The 23548-nt window shown below is 41.0% G+C and overlaps 1 protein-coding gene across 1 annotated transcript in view; it reads left to right on the top strand.

The window, feature by feature from the left end:
* The window catches only part of srp72 (signal recognition particle 72), an 89807-nt gene extending 66679 nt beyond the window's left edge, over nucleotides 1-23128 (top strand). Inside the window, exons 17-19 of the mRNA XM_072583697.1 lie at nucleotides 14167-14204; nucleotides 16401-16560; nucleotides 22852-23128. Of these exons, the coding sequence (XP_072439798.1) occupies nucleotides 14167-14204; nucleotides 16401-16560; nucleotides 22852-23020 (367 nt within the window). The 3' untranslated portion in view covers nucleotides 23021-23128. The remainder of the gene's footprint in view (nucleotides 1-14166; nucleotides 14205-16400; nucleotides 16561-22851) is intronic.
* Nucleotides 23129-23548: the final 420 nt, after the last annotated feature.

Here is a 23548-nt window from a genome sequence, read left to right as displayed (position 1 = left end):
GTTGAATCCTTCCAGTTAGATTTCCTCCCTGCCAAAGATTCATAAAAGCTCTCATCAAAGTCACACATCTTATGTGACTGTAACAAATGTAAACTTTACCTCCTTGTCTGTTAGATTTCAAGAATGACTAGGGACCTCAGCATTCAGAAGAATAAGAGCTTTTATTAAGGAGTTGTTCACTGTAGAAGGCAGTGAGCTCAACTAAAGTGTTTCTCTTCATTATGGTCCATGGCATCATTTGATTTGACTCTTAAAATCAGATGCATATTTATGTACCAGGGGTTTGGTTAGCTCAGTTTGCTGGATGGCTGGTTTCCAATGCAGCATGAAGTTCAATTCCCACACAAGCTGAGGTTACCATGAAAGACTTTGCTTCTCAACCTCTCTGCACTCATGAGGTGTGGTGGAATTGCCACCAAATATCTCTCAAGTAAGAGAGCACCCCATATTCTGGCAGGGCTGTGGTGAATTTTACGTACATGTATACACAGTATCTATTTCCCTTGACACCTGAGGTTCCTGTGATGAAAACCTTTGATAATTACAATTATATATACATTTCACCGAAAGGGAAAGAATCATTCACCATTTCACAAACATTTTGGATTTGGTGTTTCCTTACCAATATTTCTTGGTGTGCAGTGGCTTGATGCATCTAGGTATAGCAGGTCAGCATCGCTACTTCCCTTCTTTAATCCATACTTTAATCATTCTGTATGAAGGCAAAAACATATTGCACAACTATTCTAGCAAATGGGGCAGACACTGAGTGACATTGCCTGCAAGTATGGCAGGGTTGAAATGCTTGTTGTAGTGTAGGTTTTACAAAAAAAATTTGTAGAATTGAAAACTCAAGTTGTTGTTTTGCCTTAGACCACGAACAAGACAGTTTACAAAATTGAAAGGTTGCAACACTCATAACGAGCTTTAAGCACTTTTAGTTATGTATTAAGTAATTAAGCTGTGACACATGTACAGTTTAATCACCATCATAATTTGTCATTGTCATAATACAACTGCTTGCTAAGGGGTTTCTTTGCACTGTTACTTTGCCTTCAGCACAATGACCAGCAGCATCCCTATCATATATCTCCTTCAATTGAAAAGCTTTGCTAATTCCCTTCATGGATTCCATAGTTCATTAATCGGTAAGCCAGGACACTCAGTTTTGATTAATGGTCAATATTCTGAGCAAAAAAAGGAGAATCCAGAAGGAGGTCTTTTTGGCATTTTGGGATCCTCCCCTCTTCCTACCTTTTGGTTAGCACGTAACTTTTCATTTATTTGGTCATAACGCATATTACCTACCATACATATTTGTGTAAAGGTCGAATTTTTTAGACTTTTTTTAAGGTTAAATTTATAGGGTGAACTATTACATGGGTACGACTTCTGACGGGCTAAAACTCATACTAGAGTCCAAAATACCGTATTGTTAGCAGAAGCCCAATTTATCTCTAAATGAATAAACAATTAAAAAAGAGTTACGGTAATTACTGGATGAAGTTAACAGAAACAAAAATGAATTAGTGAGCTTTTATTTATACATACAAAAGGTGAAGTAGAAATATAATATGCCTTTAAGTTACAGTTACATGGTACATCTTAAATTAAATATGTCAAATGCAAAAGTTCATCATTCTCCAGTTTCTTAGAAGTTTCTACTAGTTCTGCAGGGAAACCGACCTCATCTGGGCTGCACACAAAAGGAAGTTGCCATCTGACTCTGACCTAAATTGTCTTAAACTTTCATGCCAAGTTGGTGTGAATTATTTATCAAAACACAACAGCACAAAAAAGGAATTCAATTCCTTATTGTAACATGTATGTATAGGATAATACCTTGACTCTCAAATGTTGATCTCTTATCTATGAAGACCTAGGATTGACTTTGACATAAGATAAAAGGAAAATTCCAGACATTTTGACCCAAAACAGTGGGTCGACTTTTACATTAGATCAACTTTTACGCAAGTACATACGCTACTTAAACCAGTTCTTCAAATTTAGCCTTCTGGTTGCGAGACATTGTCTTCCAACTTTGACAGTAACTTTTAGAGAATTCTGAGAAATTAACAGTATCAGGGTTTTTCTTCTGGTCTTATTCACGGCAGCTCTGAACAAATAATCATCAGAAGACTTTGATAAAGGGTCACTCGAACCCAAATGTTAATTCTGATTTCTGTCCACAGATGCTGCTGAGGCTTCCAGCAATTTGTTTCTGTTTGGGTTCATAAGATGGCATCTTGCCTCTTGGTTTCTTAGAATCATTTTTTTTGTTGGTGCTGTTGCTGGTTTCCTCAGTTATGGCTTTTACATTTGAAGGTGACTTGTGTAGTCCCTTTGCATCAATGACATGACCTAAATGATGGAGGATATGAAAAAAATCACATTTGTCATTCCTCATTCTTAGGCCATAATCTTCACATCTCTGCAGAGTAACATTTAAGTTGTGGAGATGGTATTTTTCATTTCTCTTTGTGATTAAAGTATCATGTAGATAGCACTGGAGTACCAACTAGCAGATTAATAATGATCTTACAGTTGTTGCAGGTGCGTACAATTAATCTTTCTTCATCACTGGTATGATAGGTATGGCCTTCAGGTTCAAGGATTCCTGTCTTGACCAACCATTAAGTTAAATACATTATATTGTGATGAAAGATGTGTAATATATATTTGTATGATCTTTTTAAGAGGTCAGAAATTCATTTTGAAATAGTGACTTAAATGTGTCCATTTCAAGAAGTCTGACAACTGCAGTTGGAGTGTTAATGGAAATTATGTTCATACGTTGGGATGTATGATGGACAGCATCATCACAAAAAACTATATAGTTTTGTGTTGACTTCATTGCAAAAGAAAATGAGTGTGTACTTCAATAAGGAAAAGATTTTCTCTTATCAGGAGCCTGTTGAGTTCAAGGAGATGATTCATTTCAGGAGTGATTTCTACTTTGTGAAGCTTCAAAGCCAAGAGAGTTTGGAAAAGAAATTTTAATAGAGTCCTACAGCACCTTTTGGCCCAAACTGATCCATGCTGACCAAAATGTCTGACTATGCTAATCCCATTTCCCTGCACTTGGCTCGTATCCTTCTAAACATTTCCTATCTGTGTATTTGTTCAAATGCCTTTTAAATGTTGTTAATGTACCCACCTCAACAACTTCCACCGGCCACTCATTCCACATGTGTACCACCCTATTTTAAAAAAACAAGTGGCTCCTCAGATTCCCTTTTATCCTTTCCCCTCTAACCTTAAACTTATTTCATCGAGTCCTTGATTCCCCAACCCTGGGAAACAGACTGGGTGCATTCACCCTGTCCATGCCTGTCATGATCTTACATGTATAAGATTTCTACCTCCCCCCACACTCTAAAGAAAGAAGTCCTAGATTGTCCCACCTCTCCCAATGACTCAGACCATTGAGTCCTCACAAAATCCTTGTAAATTTCTTCTGCACTCTTTGTAGATGCATACCAATTCACCTTTCGTCGTCATTGGCCATCATCACCTTTCTATAACAAGGTGACCAACACTGAAGAGCATCTGCACCAGCATTACTCCAAGTGTGGCTTCACCAACATTTTGTATAACTGCAGTATAACTTTCCAACTTCAGTACTCAGTGCCCCAACTGATGAAGGTCAGTGTGCCAAAAGCCTTTTCCACTGCCCCCTCTTCCTGTCACTCCACTTTCAGAGAACTGTGAATCTGAGCACCAAATTCCTCTACATCCCATAACGCCCTATCATTTACCATGAAACGCCTATCTTGATTTTAACTTTGCAAAATAGAAGACCTCACACTTGTCTGTATTAAACTCCATTTGCCACTTCTTGGCCCACTTCCCCAGCTGATCAAGTCACTGTCTGCGATAGCGGCTATTTTAGTATTATCTGCAAACTTATTGATCATATCTTGTACATTCTCATTCACATTATTGATTATTGATATAAATAATGAACAGCAATGGGCCCTGCACCGACCCCTGAGACACTTCACTAATCACAGGCCTCCAGTCCAACATGCATCCTTCCACTATTACCCTCTGCTTCTTACCATCAAGTCAGCTGTGTATCCAATCTGCAAGATCCTCCTGGATTCCAAGCGATTTAACCTTCCAGAGCAGCCTACCATGTGGAACCTTATCAAAGGCCTTACCAAAATCTATATAGACTACATCCGCCAACCTACCCTTGTCAACATTCCTAGTTACTTCATCAAAGAACTTTTTTTTTAAAAAAAAATTTGAGGCATGATCTCCCATGCACAAAGCCATGCCGACTCCTCCTAATCAAACGCTGTCTTTCCAAACGCATGTATATCTCCTAAAGTTGTTTAGAATTGAGAAAGCTTAGGCCATCAGACTCAGAAAGGAATTGTAATATTGTCGCCATTGTTTAAGAAAGTAACCTGAAGTTGAGATAGGAGTGTAATTTTGGCAAGTCTCCAATGGATGGTGTTGGGCAACAGGTTGAAACTTCAATTTGATGTTTGGGTTAGCTTTGTTTACTTTGGTGTATTTTGTGTTTTGCTATTTTTAAAAAAAGGCATTTGCAGTCTTGTACAAATATTTTAATGACTAACCACCAAAAGTAACTTTTACTTAAAATTAGTTACTTATAATCTAGTAAGCCAGGTTTCATTCTAGGATCTGACTTGACAAGTGTTAATATCAGCTGAGGTGCTAACAGTATGAAGTTGTTTTTATTTGGAGGCAGCATGCCAGTAGTTTTATAATTAAGTTGCGTTCACACTAAAGTTGGGCACTGGTGTGAAAAGACTTTCATCCTCTGATTATATTCTCACCAGAGTGATACAATGTATATGCAATCCAAATCCAAAGTCAAAGCCAGATCTTACAATACCCAGAATGAAGTAGAATGGATCTCTGTGAAAACAGGAGTCAACTATTGCATCAGTTTGGAGTTAGCTTGGACCTTAGTAAATGTTTCATGTTCCTATGTTTAGCATAGTACGACAAAAACACTATATATAATCTTGCTTGGAGAGCTTAAGTTTTGAAGGTTTGTGGAAGAAAGAATTTACATTAGTAAGTTTTGTGTATATACCTGGAGTGTTTTGTTTAAAATATATCATTGAAAATTTATGTGGATATGAGATTTTCTTTAAAGAAGACTTCTAGAAATTACAGGACTGGTAATAAGCTGCTTACTTTGCTTTAGATCCTGCTAGGTCTGTTCTGAACAGTGACTTGGAAGGTTTTTATTTTGTCTGGTTAGTATGTGAGAAACATGCTTTGAGCAAACGGAGTTGAAGGGAACAAATCCAGAATGCTGGAGAAATTCAGCATGTCTGGCAGCATTTGTGGGGAGATAAACAGAGTTAATGTTTTGAGTCTAGTGTGACTTAGAATCGGAACAAGAAAAGTTCCAGAGACCCCACAAAAGGGCATGCTTGGCTGTACCTTTTGACCTGGGCGGCACGGTGGCTCAGTGCTTAGCACTGCTGCCTCACAGCGCCAGAGACCTGGGATCAATTCCCGCCTCGGGCAACTGTCTGTGTGGAGTTTGCACCTTCTGCCAGTGTCTGTGTGGGTTTCCTCCGGGTGCTCCGGTTTCCTCCCACAGTCCAAAGATGTGCAGGTTCGGTGAATTGGCCATGCTAAATTGCCTGTAGTGTTAGGTGCATTAGTCAGGGGTTAATGTAGTGTAATGGGTCTGGGTGGGTTGCTCTTCAGAGGGTTGGTGTGGACTTGTTGGGCCGAAGGGTCTGTTTCCACTCAGTAAGTAATGTAATCTAATCTAAAGGGGAATCTGTTCAAAGTGAGAACAAGCTCTTCCAGATGGAGAAGCTTGATGGTGGATGGCCTGTTTTCAAGGAAGAAGCAAAGAGTCCTCAGGCTGCCTTCTTGGGGAATGAATGTATCAAGGGATTGTGGCCAGGACCAGAAAAATTGAAATTATAGAACTTACCTAAAACATCAGAAGAATCATGAATGTATGTGGGAAGAGCTCGAACAAGGTGGGGAAAGCATAGAGTGAAAATAGGCAGAGAGAAGTTCAGTGGGGAAAGAATAGCCTGAAAAATTGGGTTGGCCAGGGTAATCCTGTTTGTGGATTTTGGGAAGGAGACAGAAGTGGGCTGTGCAAGGTTGGGAGACTATGATGTGGGAAACTGTGGGAGGTGAGATCTCCAAACGAGATGAGGTCCAACTGAGTCATGGAAACTACAGCCAACTAAACCCAGTGGGGTCAGGATCCAGAATGAGATGTGAACAAGCGTCTGAGAGTTGGTGCTCAGCCGTTGCTAGGTAGAGGTTAGCATAGCAGATGACAACAGCACTAACCTTATTGGTAGGTTTGACAAGCTAGTGAGGGCAGGAATAGGAGGATAGAGCAGATGAATGCATGGCTGAGGAGTTGGTGTATGGGAGAAGGATTCACATTTTTGGATCATTGGAATCTCTCTTGGGGTAGAAATGACCTGTACAAGAAGGACGGATTGCACCTGAATTGGAAGGGGACTAATTATACTGGCAGGGAGATTTGTTAGAACTGCTTGGGAGGATTTAAACTAGTAAGGATGGGGGGTTGGGACCCAGGGAGATAGTGAGGAAAGAGATCAATCTGAGACTGCTACAGTTGAGAACAGAAGTGAATCAAACAGTCAGGGCAGGCAGGGACAAGGTAGGACTGATAAATTAAACTGCATTTATTTCAATGCAAGAGGCCTAAAAGGGAAGGCAGATGAACTCCGGGCATGATGAGGAGCACGGGACTGGGATATCTGGGCAATTACAGAAACATGGCTCAGGGGTGGGCAGGACTGGCAGCGTAATATTCCAGGATACAAATACTACAGGAAGGATAGAAAGGGAGGCAAGAGAGGAGGGGGGAGTGGTGTTTTTGAAAAGGGATAGCATTACAGCTGTGCTGAGGGAGGATATTCCCGGAAATGCATCCAAGGAAGTTATTTGGGTGGAACTGAGAAATACGAAACGTTCGATCACCTTGTTGAGATTGTATTATAGACCCTCTAATAATCAGAGGGAAATTGAGAAACAAACTTGTAAGGAGATAGACAATAGACAATAGATGCAGGAGTAGGCCATTCAGCCCTTCGAGCCTGCACCGCCATTCAATATGATCATGGCTGATCATTCCCAATCAGTATCCTGTTCCAGCCTTATCTCCATAACCCTTGACTCCACTATCTTTTGAGAGCTCTATCCAATTCTTTCTTAAATGAATCCAGAGACTGGGCCTCCACTGCCCTCTGGGGCAGAGCATTCCACACAGCCACCACTCTCTGGGTGAAGTAGTTTCTCCTCATCTCTGTCCTAAATGGTCTACCCCGTATTTTTAAGTTGTGTCCTCTGGTTTGGCACTCCCCCATCAGCGGAAATATGTTTCCTCCTGCCAGAGTGTCCAGTCCTTTCATAATCCTATACGTTTCAATCAGATCCCCTCTCAGTCTTCTAAACTCAAGGGTATACAAGCCCAGTCGCTTCAGTCTTTCCGTGTAAGGCAATCCTGCCATTCCAGGAATTGACCTCGTGAACCTACGCTGCACTCCCTCAATAGCCAGAATGTCTTTCCTCAAATTTGAAGACCAGAACTGCAAACAATACTCCAGGTGTGGTCTCACCAGGGCCCTGTACAGCTGCAGAAGCACCTCTTTGCTTCTATACTCAATCCCTCTTGTTATGAAGGCCAGCATGCTATTAGCCGCCTTCACGACCTGCTGTACCTGCATGCTTGCCTTCATTGACTGGTGTACAAGAACACCCAGATCTCTCTGAACAGCCCCTTTACCTAATTTGATACCATTGAGGTAGTAATCTGCCTTCCTGTTCTTGCCACCAAAGTGGATAACCAGACATTTATCCACATTAAACTGCATCTGCCCACTCACCCAACTTGTCCAGGTCACCCTGTAATCTCCTAACATCCTCCTCACATTTCACCCTGCCACCCAGCTTTGTATCATCAGCAATTTTGCTAATGTTATTGCTGATACCATCTTCTATATCATTTACATATATTGTAAAAAGCTGCGGTCCCAGCACTGATCCCTGCGGTACCCCACTGGTCACTGCCTGCCATTCCGAAATGGAGCCGTTAATCACTACCCTTTGTTTCCTATTAGCCAACCAATTCTCTATCCAATCTAGTACTTTGCCCCCAATACCGTGCGCCCTACGTTTGCTCACTAACCTCTTGTGTGGGACTTTATCAAAAGCTTTCTGAAAGTCCAGGTACACTACATCCACTGGATCTCCCTCGTCCATCTTCCGAGTTACATCCTCAAAAAATTCCAGAAGATTAGTCAAGCATGATTTCCCCTTCATAAATCCATGCTGACTCTGTCCTATCCTGTTACTATTATCCAGATGTGCCGTAATTTCATCCTTTATAATAGACTCCAGCATCTTTGGGCGGCACGGTGGCACAGTGGTTATCACTGTTGCCTCACAGCGCCAGAGACCCGGGTTCAATTCCCGCCTCAGGCGACTAACTGTGTGGAGTTTGCACATTCTCCCCGTGTCTGCGTGGGTTTCCTCCGGGTGCTCCGGTTTCCTCCCACAGTCCAAAGATGTGCAGGTCAGGTGAATTGGCCATGCTAAATTGCCTGTAGTGTTAGGTAAGGGGTAGTTGTCGGGGTATGGGTGGGTTGCGCTTCAGCGGGGCGGTGTGGACTTGTTGGGCCGAAGGGCCTGTTTCCACACTGTGAGTAATCTAATCTAATCTAATCTAATCTTTCCCACCACTGAGGTCAGACTAACTGGTCTATAATTTCCTGCTTTCTCCCGCCCACCCTTCTTAAAAAGTGGCACAACATTAGCCGCCCTCCAATCCTCAGGAACCGACCCCGATTCTATTGAACTCTGGAAAATAATCACCAGCGCATCCACGATTTCCCGAGCCACCTCCTTCAGTACCCTGGGATGCAGACCATCAGGTCCCGGAGACTTATCAACCTTCAGACCTAACAGTCTCTCCAACACCAAATCCTGGCAAATATAAATTCCCTTAAGTTCAGGTCCTTCAGCCACTGTTACCTCAGGGAGATTGCTTGTGTCTTCCCCAGTGAACACAGATCTGAAGTACCCATTTAATTCCTCTGCCATTTCTTTGATCTCAGCTATCTGTAAGAATAATAGGGTAGTTATGGTAGGGGATTTTAACTTTTGAAACATCGACTGGGACTGCCATAGTGTTAAAGGTTTAGATGGAGAGGAATTTAAGTGTGTGCAAGACAATTTTCTGATTCAGTATGTGGATGTACCTACTAGAGAAGGTGCAAAATTTGACCTACTCTTGAGAAATAAGGCAGGGCAGGTGACTGAGGTGTCAGTGGGGGAGCACTTTGGGAACAGAGACCATAATTCTATTTGTTTTAAAATAGTGATGGAAAAGGATAGACCAGATCTAAAAGTTGAAGTTCTAAATTGGAGAAAGGCCACTTTTGATGGCATTAGGCAAGAACTTTCGAAAGCTGATTGGAGGCAGATGTTCGCAGGTAAAGGGACGGCTGGAAAATGGGAAGCCTTCAGAAATGAGATAACAAGAATCCAGAATATTCCTGTCAGGGTGAAAGGGAAGGCTGGTAAGTATAGGGAATGCTGGATGACTTAAGATGTTGAGGGTTTGGTTAAGAAAAAGAAGGAAGCATATGCCAGGTATAGAGAGGATAGATAGAGTGAATCCTTAGAAGAGTATAAAGGAAGTAGGAGTATACTTAACGGGGAAATTAGGAGGGCAAAAAGAGGACACGAGATAGCTTTGGCAAATAGAATTAAGGAGAATCCAAAGGGTTTTTACAAATTATATTAAGGACAAAAGGGTAACTAGAGAGAGAATAGGGTTCCTCAAAGATCAGCAAGGTGGCCTTTGTGTGGGGCTGCAGAAAATGTGGGAGATACTAAATGAATATTTTGCATCAGTATTTACTGTGGAAAAGAATATGGAAGATATAGACTGAAGGGAAATAGATGGTGACATCTTGCAAAATGTCCAGATTACTGAAGGGGAAGTGCTGGATGTCTTGAAACGCATCAAAGTGAATAAATCCCCAGGACCTGATCAGGTGTACCCGAGAACTTTGTGGGAAGCTAGACAAGTGATTGCTGGGCCTCTTGCTGAGATATTTGTTTCATCGATAGTCACAGGTGAGTTGTCGGAAGACTGGAGGTTGGCAAATGTGGTACCACTGTATAAGAAAGGTGGTAAAAACAAGCCAGGGAACTATAGACCGGTGAGCCTGACCTCGGTGGTGGACAAGTTGTTGGAGGGAATCCTGAGGGACAGGATGTACGTGTATTTGGAAAGGCAAGGACTGATTCGGGATAGTCAACATAGCTTTGTGCGCGGGAAATCATGCCTCACAAACTTGATTGAGTTTTTTGAAGAAGTAACAAAGAAGATTGATAAGGGCAGAATGGTAGATGTGATCTACATGGACTTCAGTAAGGCATTCGACAAGGTTCCCCATGGGAGACTGGTTAACAAGGTTCGATCTCATGGAATACAGGGAGAACTAGCCATTTGGATACTGAACTGGCTCAAAGGTAGAAGACAGAGGGTGGTGGTGGAGGGTTGTTTTTCAGACTGGAGGCCTGTGATCAGTGGAGTACCACAACGATTGGTGCTGGGTCCTCTACCTTGGTCATTTACAAAAATGATTTGGATGCAAGCATAAGAGCTACAGTCAGTAAGTTTGCAGATGACCCCAAAATTGGAGGTGTAGTGGACAGCAAAGAGGGTTACCTCAGATTACAACAGGATCTCGACCAGATGGACCAATGCGCTGAGAATTGGCAGAAGTGGGTTGGGAGTTTAATTCAGATAATTGCGAGGTGCTGAATTTTGGGAAAGCAAATCTTAGCAGGACATATACACCTAATGGTAAGGTCCTAGGGAGTGTTGCTGAACAAAGAGACCTTGGAGTGCAGGTTCTTAGCTCCTTGAAAGTGGAGTCACGGGTAGATAGGGTAGTGCAGATGATGTTTGGTATGCTTTCCTTCATAGGTCAGAGTATTGAGTACAGGAGTTGGGAGGTCATGTTGCGGCTGTACAGGACATTGGTTAGGCCATTGTTGGAATATTGTGTGCAATTCTGGTCTCCTTCCTATCGGAAGGATGTTGTGAAACTTGAAAGGGTTCGGAAAAGATTTAGAAGGATGTTGCCAGGGTTGGAGGATTTGAGCTATAGGGAGAGGCTGTACAGGCTGGGGCTGTTTTCCCTGGAGTGTCGGAGGCTGAGGGGTAACCTTATGGAGGTTTATAAAATCATGAGGGGCGTGGATAGAATAAATAGGCAAAGTCTTTTCCCTGGGGTGGGGGAGTCCAGACCTAGAGGGCATAGGTTTAGGGAGAGAGGGGAAAGATATAAAAGAGAACTAAGGGGAAACCTTTTCACACAGAGGGTGGTACGTGTATGGAATGAGCTGCCAGAGGATGTGGTGGAGGCTGGTACAATTGCAACATTTAAGAGGCATTTGGATGGGTATATGATTAGGAAGGGTTTGGAGGGATATGGGCTAGGTGCTGGCAGGTGGGACTCGATTGGGTTGGGATATCTGGTCGGCGTGGACAGGTTGGACTGAAGGGTCTGTTTCCATGCTGTCCACCTCTATGACTCTATAACTCTAAAATTGGTATGGACCTGAGGAAATAGTGTTGCAAGTTCAGAGGGAGATGGATTAGAGTGGGTGAGGGGAGCAGAGAAATTAAGGTGGCCACCGTCATATCGGCAGTTCTCAATGAAGAAATCAAATACCAGTGAAGGGCCTGGGAGAAGGGTCCAGGTGGAGGAGAGGTATTGGAGATGCGTGAATGGGTCAGCGTTGTGGGAAGAGTTCCTGTTCAAAGAAGTGCGTACAGAGGTGAAGATGACAGAAGAAGAGCTTAATGTCAAGTCATTGGGAGTTGGAGGGAAGCCTGCTAAGGACAAGCTGAACTGGAATGAAACTTGCTCTGAATGAGTTTCCGGCTGACCTCTCCCAGTTTTGAAAAGATAACCCTCTACGTCAGTTCAATGGAAAACTTATCTGTTCTTTTGAAAGTGTGATTGAAAGCACGCCTCAAGATTTTATTGCCTAAGGGAGCTGTGACCACAGAGATTTGGAGGGCATTGTCCATGATTGGTGACTTGATCACATGTAAAAGAACATCAGAACAACAAACTCCAGAACATTCTACGCTTATCCTTTTACCATCAAGAATTATCCATTGGCTAAAGTCTTTGTTCAGAAAGCCACTTCCACAGAAAAATTTGTCGTCTTCTATTTTCCTGGAAAGTGTTTTTACACGTATGTTTGAGATTTTGGAGAGGATTTGTAGCTCAGGTTGTGGATCTGGTTATAAGTTAGCTCGCTGAGCTGGTGGGTGTGTTCTCAGATATTCTATCACCATGCTAGGTAACGTCATCAGTGAGCCTCCAGTGAAGTGTTGGTGCTCTGTTCCACTTACTTTTTGAGTGCCCTGGTTTGTTGTGGTTGGTGATATCACTTCTGGTTCTGTTTCTATGGGGATGATAAATTGAGTCTAAAACTGTATGTTCCGGTTTGAATGTCAGGTGTTTAGGAATTCCTGCATGTGTCTTTTGTTTGGCCCGTCCTAAGGTGGATGTATTGTCCCAGTCAAACTGGTGTCCCTCTTCGTCCGTGAGCCATTATGGTCACGAAATGTCTGAGAAAAAACCCACCAGCTCAGCGAGCTAACTTACAACCTTACATATATGTTCTGGTAATATTTACAGGGATAACCATTTATACTTGAAAATACTGACTCTGAATGTTAATCAATAATTGCATCTTGATTGAATATGTTTTGCTATGGTAATCAGCCCATAATTGTGTTTATTTAAAAAAAAATGTTGATTGGTGTTTGTTTAAAATGTGATACTGATAAGGTATTTAATTGGGATCATCTTGGTCACAGAAAAATATTTTGATTTTTGTATTGTGACTTGTGGAGTCATGAGACTTGAAAGAATGTGCATACCTCTAACCTGGGTCATAACAATTGATGCCAAAGCAGTTTTGTTTGAAGGAATTTGAATGCAGAATGCAGGGTTAAAGGCAGGATTCTTTGAGTCTGTGTCCATAGATCGCTCAAAGTTGCTACCCAGGTTGATAGGGTGTTAAGAAGGCATATTAGCAAGAGGAATGAGTTTAAGAGCTGCAAGGTTATGTTGCAGCTGTACAATGTCCTAGTTAGACCACATTTGGAGTACAGCAAAGATGTGGAAGCTTTAGAGAGGGGGAAGAGGAGATTTACCAGGTCGCTGCCTGGATTGAAGGGCATGTTTTATGAAGAAAGGTTATGGCAACTAGAGGTTTTCTCATTAGAGCAAAGAAGGTTGAAAGGTGACTTGATTGAGGTGTACAAGATGATGAGAGGCACAAATAGAGTGCATAGCCAGAGACTTTTTCCCAGGGCAGAAATGTCCATCACAAGGGGGTATAATTTTAAGGTAATTAGAGGAAGATTTACGAGAGATGTCAGTTAGGTTCTTTACTCAGAAAGTGGTGGGTGCGTGGAATGCACTGCCAGCAGTGGTAGTAGAGTCAGACGTACTACGGACACTTAAGCGACTCTTGGAAAGGCACATGGAAATTAGTACAATGAACAGTATGTAGATTAGTCTGATCAAAGAGTAGGATAAAAGGCCAGCACAATATTGAGGGCCGAAGGGTCTGTACTGTGCTATACTGTTCTATGAATGTTGAATTTGTGGCAGTGCTGGAAAATGCAAACATATTATTAGTCATATGCAAAAATTGTTTGTTTTGATACGTATTTTATAGATGATTTCATTTGCAAAATGTATTTGCATGGTGTGCGTATCAATGTTTTATTGTGACCTGTTTTTAACCGTTAATTTTAATTCATGAGCAGAAAGTCACAGATGTGAATTCCTTCAGTTTCCTGAGCTGCATTTCTTGCGAGTACTGTGCTCTGTTGGTAACATTTGTGACTGCTAAGTAATGGTTGGACTTCTGTTATATCTGAGTTTGATTTGACGTTGCATGGTTTTGAGAATAATGAATATAGAAATTTCATTTCTTTGAAAATTTCTATAGTAATACATTTTTATGCTGCTCCTTTAATGCAAACATGGAAAGCCAAGAAACTTAATCCATTCTGTTTGGCATGTTGTATTCTCAGTATCACTATTTTCCTTTCTTTTCCAGACAAGGAGACATAAAGAAAAAAAAGAAGAAAAAGAAAGGTTTTAATTTTATTATGCCTGCTACTCTCTCCCAGTAATCATCTTGAAATAGCCTCTCTGTGTGCTTTATGACAAACTGTGTTTAACACTTTATTCATTCCCTGACTAATTCCAGCCTTGGTCATTTTCAGTGCACACCTGACTGGTCTCCCAGTTCTACTCCTTAAATTTAAGATCACCTCACAAATTCAACTAACCATGTCTTAACTAATAACTCTGTCATTCAGGCAACATTTTGACTTAAACATTCTCAGCTTTGATTTTAAATGCATGTATGGCTTTGCCCCTTCTCAACTATAAGTTGCAGCAACCTAAACAATTTCCAAGGCATCCACTTTATAATTTTGCCCTTTTGTGAGTCACAAATTATATTTGCTTCATCATTGATGGTCATGCCCAAAGTTGCTGATGCCACAAGTTGTGAAGTTCTCTCCCCCTCTACTTCAATTTCCTCCTTTAAAACAGTGTTTAATACCTGCCTCTTTGGCCAGGATTTTCTGACCTATTTTTTCCTTTTTGTGTCTCAGTATCATACTTGGTTTTAAAACAGTCCTTGTGACATTTTATCAGTTGAAAGCACTATCCGTTCCTTCTTGTAGGAACACCGGAATTAGAAGCAGGAGTAGGCAATTCAGTCCTTCAAGCCTGTTCCGCCATTTAACATGATCGTAGCTGATCTTATCCTGGTCTCAACTCCATCTGCTGCCTATTCCCCAATAGTCCTTTATCCTGCATTTCATCAGAATCCTATCTATTTCTTTCTTGAATCTGTTAATTGATTTTGCCCCCACTGAACTCCGGGCAGAGTTCCACAGATGCACAACCCTCTAGGAGAGGTAGTTTCTCCTTATCTCAGTTTTGAACTGACCTCCTCTCACTGTGTAGTTATGACCTTTCAAGACTGTTCCGCAAAGGACAGCACCTGTTCGACATCCACCTTATCAATCCCTTTTAGCATTTCAATACCTTAATCAGATGCCTCTTTATCCTTCTGAATTTCAGCAAGTACTAACCCAAGTTTTTCAACCACTCCTTGGATGTCAGCCCTTTCATCCCTGGAATAAACCTGGTGAATTTCATCTGAACTGCCTCCAGTGCTACCATAACCTTCCTCAAATAAGGAGTCCAAAACTGGACACTATTATAACTGGAACAAAACTTCTTTACTTTTATCATCTAGTCCTTTTGCAATAAATATGAGAATTCCATTTGCCTTTCTTAGTATATGCTGTACCTACATACCCACTTACTGTGATTCATGCACAAACACCCAGATCCTTTTTTAGATAATTTGAGAACAATCAAACCAGCAGTGATTTAATTGAATGGTGAAACAGACCCAGTGGATGGATTGGCTGACCTCTGTCCCCATTCCTTATAGTCTCCAATTTATGATATGTTACTTTGGGTAGAGTAGCTCTTGCCTCAACCCCAAAATGCTCTTACTCTATCAGCACTGCTCAGACAGCACTTTTGCAAAACCATTTGATGTTGAAAATAATGAAAACAGTTTCTTTAACTCCTGTTGTTCTCTTTCACCTCTGTTATCCTTGTTGATCCCCAACATCCAATGTTCTGTTACAGGCCGAGTGTCCCTCTGCGGTTTTGTACCCCTAGCCAGCCAACCTTCCCTTTCCTCCGATCATCTGCCCTTTTCTTCATGTCCATTTGTTCCTCAGTCATGCCTATCCATTCTCCACATCTCTTCCATTTGCAGCAGTTGGTTTCAGCTCAGCCACTTTTTGTAAGACAGCAGCGATCTGAAAACAGTGTGATAGTTAACCACAATTATGCTGTTAATTGACACTGTTTCATCTTTCCCTCTTGCAAACCCCTTCCCAAAAAAAGTTCAAATACTGCAGGCTTCTGCTTTACAACTGTTCTTTAATCAAATCTCGCTCTACCCCTGAGCAAATAGGATATGGATGAACTTCCAGTGTGAAGAATTATGGCCATAGCAATTGTCTTGCCACACTTCAGAGGAAAGTGCTCCAATATTAGCAGGTTGGACTGATGTGATTAGCCATTCAGGTTATTTCTGTTTTGGAGCTATAAAATTAAATAATTTTGGTAGACGTTCAACCATATGGAGAAGCCTGTTGATTAGGCGTGAAAATATCTGATGAAAATGTTCACATCAGTTCACCTTTTATGAACTAAATCAAAGCTTATCATATGTCCTCCTTTATTGTACAGGTAAGCTTCCCAAAAATTATGATCCTAAAGTGCCTCCAGATCCAGAACGATGGCTTCCCATGCGGGAACGTTCATACTATCGTGGAAGAAAGAAAGGGAAGAAGAAGGAACCAATAGGGAAAGGTACTCAAGGAGCAACATTGTCTACAGCAGCAGAACTGTGAGTGTTACTCATGATAGGCTTTCTGCTCTCAAAATAACAACTGTATATAAAAAAAAACTGCAGAGTGTTTGGCAAAGAATAGGAAAGAAGTCTGTTTGTATCAGATGCAGATTGGAAAATGTTCTCCTGTGCTTTAAGATCCTGGGATTCTCATAGTATGCATTTTGACATGTTTTTATGGTATTTTGCTGTTTAGGAATTGCTACTTGTACTTAAACAACTTATGGCAAAATAACTTTTTTTGCCTGGTCACAGTCCCAGAAACTTTAGGTCCATGTTTCCACAAATTTCCAAATATCTCAAGGTGACACTGCTTACACCATTTTAAATAAATCAGTCAGACCAAATCTCTTTCCAAACCTCCTAGCTGAGAAAATCTAAGTAAATCAAACCAGCAATTAATTGAGAGACATCGATCCATATTTTGCATTTCTAAATCTGGCTGGCTACTGTCTCACTTGCGTGTCAGAGTCAAGCAATTCTCAAAGTCAGCTGGTGCTGAAGTCACCACCCACCCATTTCAAAAAAAATTTCCAAATACCTGTAAATGAGTTTGCTAACAATCCAATTGACCTGAAAATCATGCTGCAGGTTGGAAAGAGTGGGAGTCAATTTTTTAAAAATCTGCACTGAAGTAGCAAGGAAGTGGGTGCATCATTTTACGATGCCTTGTGCACTCTGGGGACTCCATTCATTTGTGCATCTCCACTTATCTTCCAAATCCTGCCCTTATCGTCCCTCTTGCTCCACTCCTTAGACTGCCAGATTCTTCCCTGCCAAAAGATTGTGGGCTTGTTTGTGGACTTGCTTATTGTCCCACTGTGGGCAGCATGATGGCACAGTTGTCAGCACTGCTGCCTCACAGCGCCAGAGACCTGGGTTCAATTCCTGCCTCAGGCGACTGACTGTGTGGAGTTTGCACATTCTCCACGTGTCTGCGTGGGTTTCCTCCGGGTACTCTGGTTTTCTCCCACAGTCCAAAGATGTGCAGGTTAGGTGAATTGGCCATGCTAAATTGCCTGTAGTGTTAGGTGCATTAGTCAGGGGGTTAATGTAGGGGAATGGGTCTGGGTGGGTTGCTCTTCAGAGGGTTGGTGTGGACTTGTTGGGCCGAAGGGCCTGTTTCCAACTGTAATCTAATCTAAAATTGCTGAATATTGGCACTGTTGCAACTCTTAAAACTACCAACAAATCAGATTGGCCAGCAACTTTCGGGAGCAAAGTTTTTGTTGCACTTAAGAGTAAACATCCCACTCTCTGCTTGTTAAGGCCACTGGCGACATGTTTGTATAGGGGTGGAGGGGGAGCAATATAGTCAGATGCCCCTTATCCCACAACATTCACCCCGTGATTTCAAATGAGACAAGAGTAAGTGGGATTAAGTTCTGTATTTGGGTGACTTGGGTCACATATTACGTTTTAGGTCACAGTCTATAGTCCAACAAAATGATTGGTCTTACCTGCCCTGTGAAATTACCCAGCTAGCCATCTAGTTTTACCAAACCAGTCCAGAAACGTTGATCAAGAAAACCAGGTGAAGCACTTGTCTCGGACACCAGAAGTGACAAAGGTACAACTGCTCAGTCAACCTTAAAAGTCTTTCTGAGTAACATCTGCGGAACTGTGTAAAATTGGAGAGAGCTGACTCTATATTAGTAAAATAACTGCCTAACACGATCATAATTTGGTAGAGCCCAGCACCTTAAAACAGAGAGTGGGGAAGTGAACCCAGAGCCTTAAAACGGCACAAGAGGAGACCAAACTCCGAGCTCTTGAACGGTGAGTGTGTGTCACCCCCAGAGCTTTTAAACAACCCAAAATGGAGAACAGACCCAGAGAAAGCACCCACAGCCTCAAAATTGCATGAGGGGGAGTGGGCGCAGAGCTTTTAAAACAGCGAGAAAGAGGACAAAAAGCCTGAAAACAGAGATCGAGCAAGTAGAGAAAGTGATGAGAGAGTGGACCCAGAGCTAAAAACATTGAGAGAGCTGAGTTTGAAAAATCACGCCACAGGAAAGCTGTAAGTTGATTAGTTGGTGAGTCACTGCTTTTAGTGAGTGTGAAATGCTGAAATTTAGAAATGTAAAATAATAGTTTATATCCTTTCTTAATGAAGAGACTGGCAGAAGGGAAGTAAAAAAAGTTAAATATTTAATTTTGTTTATTTTGACAGAATCACAGTTTTACTGTGAAAAAGGAAGCGATCAGTACTTGCACTGGCTGTAAACATTAACTTTGTGACTTTGTGCCATGCTGCTGCCTTTTTCCCCCACAACCTTGTACATTATTTCTCTTTAAATTATTCTTGAATACCTCAACTGTACCTGTCTCTATTTGGTCCATGTTCCTAGTACATTAGCTTGGTGTTCTGGATTACTAGTCCAATGAAGTTACCAGTATGCAACCACCACCTACATCTAAAAACAATAATTCAGGTTAGCATTAGTAGCCACATGAACAAATGTTAGCTAATTAGGAAGAGCCAGCAATGATTTCTTTGTGGAAAATCACATTTAATTAACTTGATTTGAAGACGTAAAAGTGAGACTTGATAAGAGTACTGCTACTGATGTGTACCTGGGCTTCCAAAAGGCATTTGTTAGAGGTGAAGGCAGAGAGGTACAATTAGGAACGAGTCTGCAAATTTGTGACATTTTAATTGTATGAAGTCATAGGGCATGGAATCAAACATGGGCTGATTACCACTTAGCAGCCTCCAGCTGATAAATCAGTTGTCCTCACTATTGAATACCATTTGCAAAAAGTGGAGGAAGTAAGGACATAGAATGTACTCTGACTAGGGGACTTCAATATCCATCACTAAAAGTAGCTTTGGAAAACTACTACTGACCGAGATGCCTGGATCTATAAGAATACATTTACTAGATTGGGCCTGTAGTAAGAAGGACTGAACCAACTTGAGGCAAAATCAACTTCACTTTTACCAACTTACCTTTTGCAACTACATCTGTCCGTTGAACGTTTGGTACAAATAACCACAGTATAACCTTTATGGGAATGAGGACCTGTCCTCACAATAAATATAATCCATTGCATTGTCTGGCATTGCTCGTGTACTAACTTGGGTGAGTTCTGAGCGGTTTTAGCAGTTCAGAACTGGCTGTTCACGGTGACAGTGAGTCAGCAGTAGCAGCAGAATAGTTTGCTCGCTCACTCACTCACATCTCTGCTGTAAGAACCTTTGTTTGAATTTACCTTTTTGCCATAAAGTGTGTTTATGCGATGTTGCAAGAAATCAGAACAATCCTTTCAGTTTCAGGGTATATCGTGTCAGTTGGGTTTTCAATAGATTAACTTATTCTATATTTGGTTCTCTTTTGTTAATGTTTCATTTGTTGGTTTGCAAATAAATTCTGCTTTGTTTAAAATTAAGTGATGACCAGCTGCATTACTCAGTATTAACTTTACATCTGCTTAAAACAACTAGAAAAGTTAGGGTCTGGGCTACCTTCTTGAAATGATTTGAGGGGAGTCCGGCCTGTCCATAACAGAAATAGGAGTAAATGTTAACCTACGTCGCAACACTATATGCATGAGAGAAGGACAATAGCAACAGATGCACGGGAATACCAGCACTGACCAGTTTCCCTTCAAGTCATCCATCATCATGGTTCAAAACTATCATTGTTTCAAAACTAGCTTCATCTGTTGCTCAAATATTTGAGGTAGCTAACCCTTTAGCAAATCTTAAAGCATGTGCAACTTTAAGAATTTTAATGTAGGTTTGCAGTAGCTGGTGGTAGAGAATCCTCTGGCCAATTTCTCAACCAAAACCTTGAGGGAAGAGAATTTGTTAGACTATTCCATTCCAAATATAAATTTGAATGCAGGATAGAACCCATTAAGACACACAATGAAGTTCTCCCATACACCTGCAGATTCAAACATTTACGTATTGGAAATATGTGACAAGTAGGAAGTTAGGTGTTATTCCATTGAAGACCTGATAGTTTGGAATTTCTACAAAAATGTTTGCGAGAGCAAGACCTCTAGGGGATCGCATGGTAATATCCATTTAGACATGTGTGGTGTTGTTCACTACAATGTTCAGTGCATTAGTAAATAGGCTAGCTATGTCAGTTAAACATATGGGCACTTTATTTTCATCAATATGCAAATCAGTATGTTCTTTAATAAAGGTGAAAAGCTTGCATAAAATTGGTTGTAGAAATTCACTCAACATTTGGCCAATTCATGTTGCTATGGACCCGACCAAACCCCCTAAAAATCTATTTAGAAGATAGTCTAGTCCCTAACTACTACTATTAAAGGCGAGTGTAAGGTGTGGTGTTCCAGATACAATTTGAATGCTCAAACTACCAGATTTGAAGCAAAACGCACTTTATTCATACACCATAGTAAAACTACAACAAAAGAAATAAGAAATTGGAATAATTTAACTCTAATGGAAAGCTTAGCAGAAAAATATACCTTTTTACTACTCATTTTTGATTTGATTTGTTGTTGTCACATTACCTAAGTACATGTTCATGAAAGGCAGGTCATGTTTTACTAATTTATTGGTATTAACTGAGGGGGATTTTATAGAAACAAAAGTATGAAAGAAGTAGATGAGATAGAAACAGTGAGGTGGTTTCTACTGGTGGGTAAAACCAGAGCAAGAGGGCATAGCCTCAAAAATAGGGGGAACAGATTTAGGACTGAATTGAGGAGGAACTTGTTTACCCAAAGGGTTATGAATCTGTGGAATTCCCTGCCCTATGAAATAGTTGATGCTTCCTCAGTGAATGTATTTAAAGCTAAGATAATTTTTTGAACAGGTAAAGGAATTAAGAGTTAAGTGAGAGAGTGGGTAAATGGAGCTAAGGTCACAAAAAGATCAGCCTTGGTGTTGTTGAATGGAGGAGCGTGCTCAATTGGCCAGATGGCCTATTCCTGTTTCTTCCAGTGAAAAGTATTGTTTTGTGAGCAGTGCAGGCAGATCGTGTCAAACCAGGGCATATGGATCATAGGGTGCTTAGACAGAGAGGCATACAAGGTTATGGCTGCACAGGAAGATCAACATTATTTGGTTAGAGAGGTCCATTCAGCAGCCTAATAACAGTAGGGAAAAAGCTGTTTTTGAACCTGTCTGTGCGTGTTCGAGCTTTAGTATCTTCTGCCAGTTGGAAGAGAGCATTACCAGAGTTGGAGGGGCCTTTAACGATGTTGGCAGCCTTTCCATGACAACTAGAAGTGTAAATGGAGTCCACGGATTGGAGGTTGAATTCCACTACGGACTGGGCTGTGCACACAATTTTCTGTAAAACTGTTCCAATATAGTAACATCCCATAAATACTCCCTTAGAAAAAGGCAAGTTAAAAAAAAAATTGTCTCACATGTAGCTCCGGCAGTAGGAAAACACCAACAGAAAATTCAGTGTCTAGCAGAAAGTGATGTACTGTAGCTCCCAAATCCTACTAAGACCTCAGCAACAACTTCTACTAAAAACTAAAATTAAAAATCCTGGTTTTGAGAGAGCTTGACCACACCCATTCAGGCTGCTTCTATTGTTTCAACAAAAAAGCCTCAGAAACTCTTTATTGTATCCAGATAGACAGCTTGGCATTTCTGTCTTGAAACCTCTCTCCAAAAAAAAATACACCTCTTAAAGCCATCGAGTCGTCATAATCATAGATAATAGCTATAAAAAGGGTAATCATTTTTGTGTGCCTTAGGCAGTTTTTACATACATGGATGACCCCTCTTGTACATATCGCCCAGCACTTCATTGCTCTTACAAATAGCGTTTGCTGACTTTTTGTAAGCTGAAAGAACTTATGCATATACTGCACTTGTTTCAACTCAATGAAACAGGTGACGACTGTTCACTGGTTCATTTCCCAGCGCAGTACCCTGACCAATCATGTCAACCTGGCAAAAGTGAGGACTGTAGCTGCTGGAGATTAGAGTCAAGATTAGAATGGTGCTGGAAAAGCGCAGCAGGTCAGGCAGCATCCGAGGAGCAGGAAAATCGATGTTTTGGGCAGGAGCCCTTCATCAGGAATAACAATTATTAACTGTGGCATGGTAACGCCTCTGTCAGAGTTCTCATGACAACCAATTGGCAGTCATCTCTGATACAGTATACAGTCATAAATGTTTCCCCTATATTGGTATACTTAGAAATTGAAATTTCCCAAGATTATTGCAACTCTTAAAACAGTTTAGTAAATGTAACAAGTTTATAATATACAACTAAGATGATTGAATGTATTCAGTTATTGTACTTTAAAATTTGTTAATTATTCTGCTTTCTACTTTAGTGATGCTAGCAAGACTGTGAATAGCCCACCGACATCCCCACGACCTGGGACAGCAGCAACAGTTGCATCTTCAAGCAACATTGTTCCACCTCGGCAACAGAAGCCTTCTGCTGCCTCCAAGAAAAAACAGCAACAAAAAAAGAAAAAGGGTGGGAAAGGGGGCTGGTGACACTCAGATTATGGATTACCTATTCTATATGCACATAAGACTGTTAAATCCTAATCAATGTATTACACATTGGACGCTTTAATAATAAAGGATTCGATGTGAAGCTCATTTAAGTGTTTGAATAGTTAATTTATACCAAATAGTGTCTATTTGGTTCCTGCACCGGCAATTATTTATAGTTTTGAGAACTAAGCAAGCAATCAATGTCAGTATATATTTTTATCTTAGTTCAATTTATGGTCGTATAATGAAATGTCTGTCAGAATTGTTGGCAGAATCTAAAATAAAGTTAATGTGAAATAGTTGTTATGCTTGTTTATACACATTGTTGAGCTCAATTTTGTTACTATTCTAAACTGGTTAAAACTTAATGTTCATTGTTGAAGAACAGGTACACCTCTTAAAGCCATCAAGTCATCACAGTGCTAAGTAGAACCAATCATACATTAAAAACTTTGTAGAAAGGGTCATCATTTTTGTGTGCCTTCGGCAGTCTGTACAGACATGGATGACCCCTCTTGTACATAT

Source organism: Chiloscyllium punctatum, chromosome 14 (genome assembly GCF_047496795.1).
Source record: "Chiloscyllium punctatum isolate Juve2018m chromosome 14, sChiPun1.3, whole genome shotgun sequence".
Lineage (NCBI taxonomy): Eukaryota > Metazoa > Chordata > Chondrichthyes > Orectolobiformes > Hemiscylliidae > Chiloscyllium > Chiloscyllium punctatum.
The sequence above is the reverse complement of the archived record's forward strand: the minus strand, read 5'-3'. Positions and strand labels throughout refer to the sequence as shown.